Genomic DNA, 12,648 nt, shown 5'->3' on the forward strand with positions numbered 1-12,648 from the left:
CTCTGGTTCAATTTTAGAATGGAGATTGGTTCTTCTTTAAGAGGACTTGCTTTACACTAAATGAGTCCTCTTATAGTAAAGACTCGGGATCAGAGAAAATCTGGCTTTTATTGAGATTATGCTCGCGATACGTTGTTCGAGTTACTTATTCGTTATCATTTCGTCTTTACTGACTAAATAGTATGATTGAACCAACTTTACTCTTAAGTGCGAATGATACAAACATAATGCCGTATCATTCGAAAAATCCCCTTTGGATTCAAAAGTCTTGAGAAGAATATCATAATATCGACGATGACATCAGATCACTTGACAAAAATATATTATCCATACTCGAAACTTATATCTTCATCACGAAATTAGATACTGGGAAAAACCAAGATACAAGTGGTGTGTTTTTTCAGGTATACTTTCTTCCTTCCTTCAATGATAAACCTGTTTCTCACATAGTATATTCAAGATAGCAGAGGTATCTGCGAATGAACTCCGTATAATTCATCCATTTCCGAGTATGTGATATGAGCGACGCATACTCTTTCACAACAGAAACTTGAAGAACATTTCAATTATAGAAACATGTCATGCCAAGAACATCTCTATGGCATTATACCATAAGGTGAGATGTGAAAATGCCAGAGAGTTCGTAAGGGAACCGAACTCCTCGGAGAAATATAACTTCTGCAGAGGTGTTTTTATCGTTTTTGTTTGCATCCTATTTCTCGCGATTCTACACCAACGACATGGTGGAAACTGCCTAACTTCTACATTGTTGGAGCTTAGGAGTCGATGTGAGTGTGTTTTAAGAGTATTTCTGTGATATACAGCTTGATGAGGTGTCACTGATGCAAATCAGGTACTTTGAGATTCTAATTCATCTCTATGTCTGATTCAAAGTGGATAGTTATCGAAATCAGAGGAAATTTCTTAACTGTAGAATGGAAAGGGTCGAAGATATACTCGAGTACGAGGTATACATATTGATAATAATATGTCCTAACGAACTTCAACGAAAAAATGAGGCATACAATTGAATGATCAAATCGAGACGAAAAAATATGGTTCTTATCTACGTATATAATATACTCTTAACGTCAAGATAATATTATCTACCAAGATTGAATCCTAAAATAGATACCTACAATCCGAAAGCCCTAACTTCATAGTATGAACAAGGCATCATAGCACAGGTATACCCTATCAACTCTCCAAGCCCATCATCCTCAATTCCAACCAATCCCCTCTCCTACCCAGTACCATCCCAAAGCAGTAAGATCCAGGGGACCTCATAATCAATACAACCAGCTCAATCAGAATCCACAAAATCCCTACAAAAATACATCCACATATTGCGTGTTGCGCATTGGAAGTACAAAAACATGGATATGATCGTACGCTCGGATTCTCTGTGCTCACCTGGCGGCTTCGTATTCAGGGTTGAAGTTTCTCTTCGTGTGAGGTACTACAGCATGGAGCTATGTCTGAGCTACCTAGGTTCTTATATGGGGTTTGGTCTTGTCATACCTGGATGAGATTAGAAGAATTGGGATACGGATGAGGAATATTTCTCAAAAATGTAATCTTACTAGTTTCCCTCTCATCAAGACAAATTGAACAGCATCCACCACCATCACCAAAATTCATCATGATTACCCACCCTCCTATCATCCAACCCCAAACCCCCAAAACTCCACCATAAACCCCACTATCGATCAGCCCAAGCGATCACTAAACACCCCCGAACCCAAATAAAGTTAAAGTTTCAATCAAGCCCCAAGCCCCAGCCGTCGACCTCCCGCGCTGAACAAAAAGTCTCGGGCATACTTTCCATTTTCCAGCTTGCCATGCCAATTTTTTTAATCGGGATGGGAAAGTTTAAGGATAGCTGTGCTCTGTTTGAGTTGCTTGGTTTGACTTTTTTTTTCTTTCTTCTGGTTTGTGCTTGTATTTTGTAGAGTCTTTAATTTTGATATCTCATCATTCACTCTACTACACTTTGTTCTGCTCCGCGTTGTCGTTGCTGTCCGTTCGTTTTGAGGTGGTATTATTATAGTGTATCTTTATTTACGTGTGCTTTCACATATATTCACATACCTCTTACCAAAAAAATAAGACACAAAAAGAAACCAACTCATTCAACACAAATACCGATACAATGGCCCCAACCCTTCCCCTCCTCATCCTCCTCCTCACCACCCTCACCCTCGCCCAAACCTCCACAACCCCCTCCACCTCCACCTCCACCTCCAGCATCATCCCCGCCATCATCCCCAGCGCATCCTCCTACACCTATCTCGGCTGCTACAACGAAACTAGCAATACGAATACCACCGGCGGCTTACGATCTCTCAATGGAGGCGTCACGGAAGCGCTCGATGTGATGACTGTACCGCTTTGTATGGCGTTTTGTAAATCGAATGGTTATGCGTATGCGGGGATTGAGTATACGAGGTTTGTTTTTATTCCCCTGTTTCGAGTTTATTTGCTACTTACTCCCATATAAAAATCAAAATCCCAATCCGAAACACAAACACAAACAAACTAACACACCCCCAGAGAATGCTACTGCGCGCAATATCTCTCTGCCCTCGCCTCCAAAGTCGATGACTCCAAATGCGATCTTCCATGTAAAGGAAACACGAGCCAGATCTGTGGCGGGTCGTGGACGTTATCAGTGTATTTGCAGGATGGGAGTAAGAAGGGAGATGCGGGGGAGGGGAGGGGGGTGAGTGCGGGGAAACAGGCGTGGATGGCGTTGGGGGTGGCGTTTGGAGGGTTGTTGGCTTTGTGTTAGGGTGGGGTGAGGGGAGAGAGAAGGAAAAGGAATTTGGGATAGATGGGGATATGGAGTCTGGGAATTAATCGAGGATTGGAATTATAAGCGAGACGAGATCGTTAGTCGAGCGAGGAAGTTGGGGAAAATAAGTAGTCCCCCAACGCGACAATCACGTTTCGGCAAGCCAGCCCGGTTGCATTATGTGCATTTCCATAACGAGAAAGCTCAGATATGATATCAGCACTATTAATAATGCATCGCGGTGTTATGATCTGTTTATTCGGTGTATGTATGAATCGGAGATTCATAGAGTATTGAATAACACAAAAGCAAAATTATTTGACCAGGAATAGTTAACTGGGCGTGATGTGATTTCTACAATTTTCTGCGCGACCAATATGAGATTTGTGCTTTAGATGAAGCGAAACATGATGGAGGTTTCACTAGTTGTATTGTTACTTGTATCGAGAGCACATACATCGATGAATACGGCAATCTGGTTGGCAGAGATCACTTCAACGATTTACTGTATGTAGGTGCAAAAGCAAGTTCAGAGACGTTTTTGGTTGTTGGAAACGACATGTGTGGATAGCGAGAACGAATTATGAATTCATGGCTCGGTCTATGTTATGAAGTCCTGACGTAGGTTCAAGTTATAGATTTACGTCTTTTGATTCATACCGTATCGTAGTTGAGAAGGATCGCAAACTATGCATGATAACCACTGCTAATAGCTAATCATCAACATTCTACATACAAATACATATAATTAACACTCGCTGCTCTTTCACCCCATTCTATCCCATTCCATTAAAGAACTTTCACTCTAATTCCAGTCCCCGGTTTAGGAACATTAATAAGGTACTCCGACCAAATTTCCACCGCTTCCTGATTCGTTTCCCACAATTCAAATTCACATCTTCGGACAAAACTCGCAAGTGCAATATACAACTCCGCATACGCTAGATTCATCCCTAAACATTGTCTACTCCCTTTCGAGAAACTGACAAGATATTTTGTGAGTGGTTTTTCTTCTCCTGAAGGTATTGTGACTTTGGGTGGTAGGCCGGTGATTGGATCTGGGAGCCATCTCTCGGGGATGAAAGAATGAGAAGATGGGAAGATTGATTCGTTGTAATGGATAATTGGTGTAGCGCAGGATAGTGGGGTACCGGCGGGAATCGTGTAAGTGTGTCCTGTGGCTGGGTCGGTATATGGGAGGGGTTTGTGAGCAAATCGTGGCAGGTGCTGGACTGGTCCCATGGAAAGACGAATTGCTATTCACCCAATTGTGTCAGAAATTACACGTGATGTCATTGGATTTAGTGTCTACAATACCTTCTTGGCAGACTGCAATTAAATAGGGCAGTTTTTCGAGAGTTGTTAGTGAAGGTGGAGAGGAGGGATCTGGAAAGACTTCATGTGTTTCAGCTCGTAGTTTAGAGAGAAGGTCCGGTTGGTCAAGCAGATGGAACATTGCAACTGCCAACGTCCACTTTGTCGTTTCAACACCGGCACCGACTACTACTTGTGCTTCTTGATGAAGCCTCTGCTCTGTTTTCTCTTCAACAGGAAGACTGGATTCTATGATCTCGTGAAATATGGTTGACCGTGAGGTATCGTTCTTTTCCTTGGTTCCATACATCACTGCTCTCAATTCGTGTCTCAGGTCCTGTTTAAATGTCAGTATCAATATCTTCTAAGAACGATTTAACAAATCACCTCGAGCCACTCCAACACAGGCATTGATGTTTGCGGTACAATCTTCTTCAGCACGCTGTATGGTAAAGCAAGTACCAAATTCATAAACCATGCTATACTTGGAAAATGCTCTGTCCAGTGCACTATAGATAGCATACCAGCTACAGCCACCATAAAATCCGATGTGAATTCTCCTTTTTCACAAAAATTATAATTAGTACCAAAGCTACATTCCATCACCACATCTGTCGTATAACAAGAAAAAACATCTCCGAGATCAAGAATCTTGTCGGTCCCTTTGTATTCAGTATTGATACGATTTACCAAGGTGTCGACTCGGGATTGGATAAATGGAACAAATTTCTGAATGTTAGGTTTAGAGAAGAAAGGATTGAGTGCGGCACGTCGTTTTCGATGAAGGAAGTGATCTAGGGTAGATTGACCAGATAACGGAACGGTAGGAAGAGAGGAATGAAGGGGCAGTTTGTCGCGTCTATCGGTTGTGTATATTGTATCATAGAACTCAGGATCACTGATATGGAGCTCTGTAGGATTGATACGAACAATTGGGCCTTGCAATTTTTAGTATAGGACGGGCATTGGATCAAGAGACGAACCATATTTTTCATGCCATTCGGGAAGTTTTCGAAAAAACTGTCCACCTTTGACGAGCTGGTAATATATTTCATACCATTCAGTCGCAGCTGTCAACTTTGGACCAGGAAACTTAGCCAAAGGACTGAAATATAGTCTATATATGACCAAAGTGAATGTGTATATAGCAATGGCATACACACATATCAATAGATTGACTTGAGATAGCAGACCAGATAAAACAGTGAGGACTCTCATTTTAGTCAATGTAGCATGGTAAGAAAAGACGAAAAGAGGATAAGCAGAAAACCAGCTTTACCTTGAGCGCAGGGGATGAGGATATAAACAGTACTCATCTACATCCCCACAATCTTAGATCCCCTTCTAGACATATCACCAACCAATGAGAATTTGCACTAAAGCGGAAATTTTGTCAAGACAGTACATGACTTCATGCACCGCTACAAATCGAAAGATCGACATTCATATGTAACACTTTTGTCTAGTAGCAAGCTGCGTTGTTCAGCTATTGTAATCGCATTCCTACACACCCGAATTGGCCATGTACTCAATCATTCCAATGACCATCCAGTATTTGTGTGGTGCTTACCGAGCTATGCAATGGAGACCACTTTTCGATCTGCAATCATCAATCTCAATGTATCTCGAACATATTCCAGATTGTAGAAGGAAGATTCAGATGGCTGATGGTTTTAGGATTGCATTTGTGAATAAACGCCATCCCGAAATTTGTGCTTCTGTGCGTCACACAACTCGGAGGACAATTTATGTTTTGCTACACGTTCACGTGACCCTTCACAATAATCCTGTTATTTGGTTTTAGTGGAAGCGAAGGAAGCAGCTGAAGTATCACATCAATGTAGAAAGAATCACACACCTAAAACATGTCATTCAATTCTCCCATTAATATACCATTTACATACATTCATTCATTGATTTATTTTGCATGGAATCTTTCATTTCAGACTATCATACAAACTTGAAATCTAACTTAACACAGATGATCAACGGTCAATCTGCTTCAATCATTAAGGCTACCCACAGTTCCATCGCTACAAGCTGTCACAAACGAATCTGTTTTTTCAGGAGAGTCGCTGCGAAATCTGACGTGAGCCTGGTCATTCTAAACCAGTTTTCGAGGATATGCCATCGAAAGAGGAGGAAGTTGAATCAGCGGAATATGACATTAATATGATGGTTCCCAAAAACGTAAGAATGTTATTACGGAACTACCACTCGAAATAATTACTCGACTGCTATTTCATCTTGTAAAAGTTGCCGATCGAGTGCGGATTGGTAAAACTTCGAGGATTCTGTACAAACATTCTATGCCGCTGGTATGTAAGTCTTGGAGCTTTGACAAGTATAAGCACTCGGGATATTGTCTATGGTGTTTCCTTCGAACTGCTATAGAATTTCCGGAATCTGTTGCTTCAGTGAAACTATTGGATCTCCGTGAATATGAACCACTAAGACCCGATAGGAAAGGCTGGGATAGGGAGCTTCGGTCCGCCGTTCCAGCTGAACAGTTTGCGGTGTGGAGAAAGAGCCACAGAGATGATTTGGATGTCTTCAAGAATGGTAGAATACAGCCCTGGGTCTTAAGGTATTTAGATAACTGAACAAACGACCTGTCTGAGTATACTTTGGCTTTTCGCATGGGCACAGGTGCATCGCTAGTTGAATCCCATGGGTTCGAGAATTTTGCTCTGGTTGTTTTAAATCTTATAATACAGCATCTCCCCAATGTCGAAACACTTCATATTACATCAATGGATCGAGCTTATGAATTGGGTGCGCCGCCTGGACCTTCGATTTCAGCTCATTGTTTCCAAAACCTTCAAACGATATATATTTCCCGAGGTTCGTTCACATTACCAATTTCATCATTGTCAGGTTCATCAATACTTTTGAAGTTTTGGGACCTGCCAAATGTGAGATCTGTCTACACGTCATCTCTTACGAGTAACATAATGGACCAACAGAGGTGGGACAGAAGAAGTCCGGGTGTTTCACTGTCAGAGGCAGAACTAGTCCAGCATTCTGCCATTACCGACTTTTCACTTGATCGCAGTAATGTACCAGTCTCTAGGGTTTCTCGAATTGTTTCGACTTTGAAGGAGCTTATAAGATTTAGATGGACATACGCATTTCCCTTGACACTATCAAACTCTGATAGAATACTGGATTTGAGAAGCAAAAACATCCGGAAGATACTGGACCTACACAGAGGCAGTTCGAAAGAACTTGATTTACGATTTCTAGACGGCACTTCTTACGCACCTCTTCCAAGACAGGACGCGGAATCAAATGTAGAGAAACCATTATTTCTGGGTAACTTGTCAGGTTTCCAACAAATGACTTCGCTAACAATCGATCCGATTGTATTGAGTGGCCGATCGCCGAGACAACCAATTGAACACCACATAGAGGATTTGCTTCCACAATCGCTGATGTATCTAGGACTAGTATGTGAACTGCAGCAAATTAAAAAGTTTTACCCAGGGGCCTACTCTGTTCGAGAGCAGACTTGGTCAGACGAAGTTACAAGTTTTGCAAACACATTACCCGCATCGATGAGATTTCTCACGGAAGTGGAATTGATTGCGCCTAGCCGAGAGAATTCTCGGAATAGTTATACAGAACGGGATGAGATATTGGAGCCTGTCATGCGACATTTTCAGGAGAGAGGAGTCGTCTGTTCAATCACGAAAGTTCTGCCCGAGGATGGTTTTCCGGATTTCAGGACTATTTGTCAAAATGACTAGAATTGCATTTTGACAACCAGATTGTCCGATGTCCAGACTAGAATGAGAATACTCATATTGTTGGATTGATTTTGAATGTTTTTTGTTTTCATTCTGAATGAATGGTAATATTGGACACTATGCTTTTGGCCAAAGAAGATGTGATTCTAGAGATGAAACAAGAATATGGAGACAAGTTCCTATGTAGGAGCTTGAACATAGAAAAAGGCTGGTTATATCATTTTGGAAATCCTTGAAGCATCGACAACGGTACTGAGGATCTAACTGTGAGAGACTAGCACTGGTTGGTATTCTCTTAGAGGATGTATTAATTCAAGTGTTATTAGATAATTAGCTCTCTTCACTACAAAAATTATAATTTAACAGTAATAGTAATGGTAATAGTAAATTCATAATCGTTTCAATTTATATTTGATCTAACATAACATCATAGCTTCGGGACTTTATTCCCTGAATCCTGTCCCAGAACTTCTTATTCAAAGCCTGAAGATGTCAATCCAAGACCCTGATAGCTAGCTTTCGTGTCAATACCTACCCATTAGACGAGCAGTCATCGACTAATAGTGGGCTCTTCAAGCGGCCGACTAGTTCCTCTAATCTTCTGTCTTACAAGTTGTATTAAACGTCAGCGGTGGTCGGTCCACATCCCGGAACTGCATTTCAACGCTTCTATTGTGACATTGTGGCTTACTATCCACGCACCTATATGTTGGACACTTATTCTCACATCCACTGCCACATAGAGGAGCGAACTGATAAATTTGAACAAACTGGATATCCATGTACATGATAATGTCTATCAGGACCACCGCATCTGAGCTCAAGGGTATATACATATATGCACAAGCTATTCATAAAAGTCCACTTCTACACGAGTAGACCTTCCTATTCCTTCACACCCCAACTACCCACAATCGCCATAGCTTTCTCATCACCATTCTCCACTCTTCCATCATCTAGTACACCCGCCAAGCATTTCCAAGGATCTCTTCCTCCACCCCACTTCAAAACTTCTTCTTTCATCTTCTCGCCGTTATCTCTGTGGATGCTGCCACCGGCTTCTCCATCTTTGAATACCACTTGCCAGATCCTTCTTGCGAGAACTCGGTCGAAGAGATAACTGTAGTACGTACTACCGTATCCGAAGAGATGCCCGAAAAAACCGTGCCAGCATGTTCCTGGGGGGTCAACTGGGAGAGCACCGTGTTTTTGCTGGAGAGAATGATATATTTCTGTCGAGTTGAAAGATGGAGAGAGAGGGAGGTCAGAATGATATGCTAAATCGAGCATGGAAAGGATAATCTGATTTTCGGTATCAGAGCCTTCGAAACGTTTGTCTAATGCTAGTTTTTCGGCTACCATTTCATATGGGAGTGGTTGATCGGTTTCATAATGGCGCGCGAATAAAGAAAGAACAGATGGGTCTGCTGCGAAATGTTCCATGAGGACTGAAGGCAACTCTGCGAAGTCGGTGGCACAACGAGTTCCTGAAACATTCTGGAGAGATGTTCGCCCGAGGACGGAGTGAATGGCATGGCCCATCTCGTGGAAGAGAGTTTGCACCTCGTTGAAACTGAGAAGTGCAGGGCGGGAAGACTTTCCGGACATTGTGACGAAATCACAAATGAGGGCGATGGTTGGCAATTGCTTGAGAACTCCCGAAGCTCTTGAAGTGGCCATACCATCGTTAGCAGCTTCTTCATCAGTCTTGAACAGGCTATTTTGAGAAAATGTCGAAGTTTCTTCGAGTTCAGGCGTTGTGATCTCTCGAGAACAGCGAAGGGTGAAGTGTGCGGGATTTGGGGACTTTCCAGGACGGGAAAACAGATCACAGTAAAGTACAGCAACGTGACCATCGGTTTCAGAGATTACATCTAGCCTTCGAACATCTGAGTTCCATGTCTCTCCTGGCATTGTCTCATGAGGAGCAAGTCTAACACCGTAGAGTCGTGTAAATAGCCTAGAGAGTCCTTGCATGACTGTACCAAGCGAGAAATATGCTGAAAGAAAATCGGAATTGCGAGAGTGCGAACGCACTGAAGCCAAAATTTGTGACATGTAGTAATCTTTATCCCATGGCTGTAAACCTGGAGAAGAGCCATGCGAGTTCGACAGCTTAAACTTGAGGAGCTCGGAAACTTCTCCTTTTACAATCTGATTGTTATCCTTTGCCAGTGCTTCCAAGAATTGTGATACAGATGCTGGACTTTTGGCCATTTTGTCTCCTAGAGCTAGGTGAGAATAACTTTCGTACCTAGAGAGTTTGGCCAGCTCTGCTCTTTTGCGCATAAGCTCCTCCAGTTTATATACTGTATTCCTTGAGGCTGTTCGAGTAGCCATGAATATCTCTTTTCTAACATCTTCACTCTGAACTGACCTAATAGCTGCAGCGGCAGCACCACCTATGGTTGGAATTTTAGTCTGTCCCCATGTCGTATATTGCCTCACCAGTACTGGATCCATTCCCTTCAACTTACTACTTTCAAAAGTTAAGTAAGGTTTTGCGGGTGTCATATAATCGACAAATTCGGGACCAATTTCACTGATTTGTTGCGACAGAGCTACAAACCTTTCTCGCTGGGCACGAGGTAGATCAATGGCCGACTTTGCAAAGTCTTTCCTTAAAATATCTGCGACTACGACTTCTTCCTCTGTCCATCCTGCTACAATCTCTGGTGTACCCATGGCAATCTCAAGTTGCTTATCCAGCCCAGTAGTTGTATTCAAGATGTTCATATACTCGAACATTTTTGCGTAGGCTCTTGATGCAGCTGCTTGTATAGCTGCGTTCGGATGTGTAGCTCGAACAAAATCCGACAAATCGATGACCCGGCACAGCAGGTCACTAAGACGATCTAGTTCTCTAGCAACATGTCTGTATTCCTCAACTGTCGAAGCCTTTAAAACTTTGTCCACAATTCTTTGTGCCTTTCGCAAACTCGTGTTTGCAAAAACTTCGAATCCTTGGGGGTTGACAAGGTACCGATTTTGAAAAAGTCCGACAGCCGGTCTATTGTAACTTTGTTTCGAGGATTGAGAAAATTCTGCCCAGAAATTCGGAGAGTCGAAGATCTGCCGCAAAGTCCTATCATCATGCTTTGCGCCTGGAGCAGAGTTGTCTACAGGTACAGGTCGAGATTCGCGATATTGTGTAGAAGCTGTCGCAAGTCTTCGGCGTGATTGGATTTGTCTCCTAACGCACCGAGAACAAACCCACGGCCTGGGCGTAGTAGCTTTCAACATACTCTACGGTACGTTCGTCCAAACTCTCAATGGCACGAGAGTTGGTGGTTGAAAGACGATTGCATAATAGGTAATGCGGAGAATAGCACTTGGGTACGTACCTGGGTAGCTTCATGAATTATGCACATGCGTTGAATGAGAATAATTACGTCAGCATGTTTGCATAAAAATTCATACGAACGGGACCTTGAAGTTGACGAAGCTTCAACGACCGAGGAATTCAATCCCAATACATACCAATTGTACGATCAAGTCAATTGAGCAATGGCTTCCAGAGTATTCCTGCGGCAGGTCAGTATAATCAAGTACGCAAAATTATACTTAGCTAACAATTCAAAGCGCATTGCGCCTATAGCAACTGGCGCAGCCTTAATCGGAATGGCTCTCTATCCTCAGAGACCATTACATGCCGAAGCACCAGATGTACGCAGCAGCGTTTAAACCCACTCACATCGCTGTCACTAACTATCGCATGATTTTAGGGAAGAAAACCTATCTATGATGACTTCGAGGAGCTCCCTCCCACATCCGCTCCAACTCTACCATCATCCAAATCTCCAAGCCCCGCATCGGAGGAATTATTAAAAAAACATACTGGTCCAACTCCTACCGACAGGCTCGCTGTACAAATAGGAAAGAGTCGATTATTTCTCTATGCACATGTCGTCGCTACCGAAAACAAATTGAACTCCATAATGGACTCTGCCCTTAACCTTGAATCCAGTTTTACATCCACGATTGCTTCACTTGCACCATCCCAACAATCTGGGGAGAAGTTAATGCCTGGAGCTATCTATGTTTTGGTTGCTGCTATGACTGGTTCAATTATATCACGAAACAGAAACATCGTACTGAGAGCTGCTGTTCCATTCGCAGTCGGGATTGGAGCAGGATGGGTTGTTCTTCCAGTAACGATGAGAAATGTCGCCAACTTGGCATGGGAATATGAGAGAAGATTTCCAGTGATTGCGGATACACATATTAGGACAAGGGAGAGCATAGAGAACGCATGGAGAATGGCACGGGTGCATTCAAAGCAGGCAATTTCAATAGTGGATGGCAAGGTCACCGAAGGAAGAGAAAAGGTAGAGGACTGGGTCAAGAAAGGAAAATAGAGGAGCCGATTGAGTCTGTAGGATTGTTTCGGATTTGACGAAAGCAAAAGCACTGCTGACCCTGTACAAAATCCTTAATGAAAATTTCGTTCTATTCTGCAGCCCAGATCCGTCGAGTTTTGGCTGTAATACAATTTGATCGAGACTGTCTTTTTTTTTTTGAGACATCAGGTTCCTCCGTCAATCTACTTTTCACTTTTCACGCGTGTTTTTGTGATATCACTAGTACACGATTGGGTTCAAAGTCACACATCCATGGCTTCTTTGTTCAAAGGCTGCAATGTAATACCGGAAGCAACTCCAGTGTTATGATATTATGGCTGTCAAGCTCTGATTTCGCTTTGCTTCAATCTCGCTCATCGATCAGGCGCCCTCTCGCCTTGAACGTTCAGTCTAGGTCCAAATTGACTGTCAACTATATCTTTCTACATTC

The 12,648-nt window shown here is 42.6% G+C and overlaps 5 protein-coding genes across 5 annotated transcripts; 3 read left to right on the plus strand and 2 right to left on the minus strand.

Annotated features, from left to right (window-relative positions):
* Window positions 1-2,152: 2,152 nt before the first annotated feature.
* Window positions 2,153-2,791, plus strand: EAF01_001982 (uncharacterized protein; the record flags this gene model as incomplete). The annotated part of the gene is made up of 2 exons (XM_038910232.1): window positions 2,153-2,448; window positions 2,554-2,791. 2 exons carry the CDS (start codon window positions 2,153-2,155, stop codon window positions 2,789-2,791), a joined length of 534 nt encoding a protein of 177 aa, XP_038775044.1.
* A 647-nt stretch (window positions 2,792-3,438) lies between these two features.
* EAF01_001983 (uncharacterized protein) lies at window positions 3,439-5,326 on the minus strand (the record flags this gene model as incomplete). Its single annotated transcript, XM_038910233.1, has 4 exons — window positions 3,439-4,050; window positions 4,112-4,445; window positions 4,496-5,046; window positions 5,092-5,326. 4 exons carry the CDS (start codon window positions 5,324-5,326, stop codon window positions 3,584-3,586), a joined length of 1,587 nt encoding a protein of 528 aa, XP_038775045.1. The 3' UTR covers window positions 3,439-3,583.
* A 1,535-nt stretch (window positions 5,327-6,861) lies between these two features.
* EAF01_001984 (uncharacterized protein) lies at window positions 6,862-7,857 on the plus strand (the record flags this gene model as incomplete). Its single annotated transcript, XM_038910234.1, has 1 exon — window positions 6,862-7,857. The coding sequence occupies one exon, from the start codon at window positions 6,862-6,864 to the stop codon at window positions 7,855-7,857; it is 996 nt and encodes a 331-aa protein (XP_038775046.1).
* Window positions 7,858-8,742: 885 nt separating this feature from the next.
* Window positions 8,743-11,100, minus strand: EAF01_001985 (uncharacterized protein; the record flags this gene model as incomplete). The annotated part of the gene is made up of 1 exon (XM_038910235.1): window positions 8,743-11,100. The coding sequence occupies one exon, from the start codon at window positions 11,098-11,100 to the stop codon at window positions 8,743-8,745; it is 2,358 nt and encodes a 785-aa protein (XP_038775047.1).
* A 220-nt stretch (window positions 11,101-11,320) lies between these two features.
* EAF01_001986 (uncharacterized protein) lies at window positions 11,321-12,384 on the plus strand. The gene is made up of 3 exons (XM_038910236.1): window positions 11,321-11,391; window positions 11,440-11,523; window positions 11,583-12,384. Exons 1-3 carry the CDS (start codon window positions 11,365-11,367, stop codon window positions 12,213-12,215), a joined length of 744 nt encoding a protein of 247 aa, XP_038775048.1. The 5' UTR covers window positions 11,321-11,364; the 3' UTR covers window positions 12,216-12,384.
* The last annotated feature ends 264 nt before the right edge of the window (window positions 12,385-12,648 follow it).

Source organism: Botrytis porri (genome assembly GCF_014898465.1).
Source record: "Botrytis porri strain MUCL 3234 chromosome Unknown BPOR_002, whole genome shotgun sequence".
Taxonomy (NCBI): domain Eukaryota; kingdom Fungi; phylum Ascomycota; class Leotiomycetes; order Helotiales; family Sclerotiniaceae; genus Botrytis; species Botrytis porri.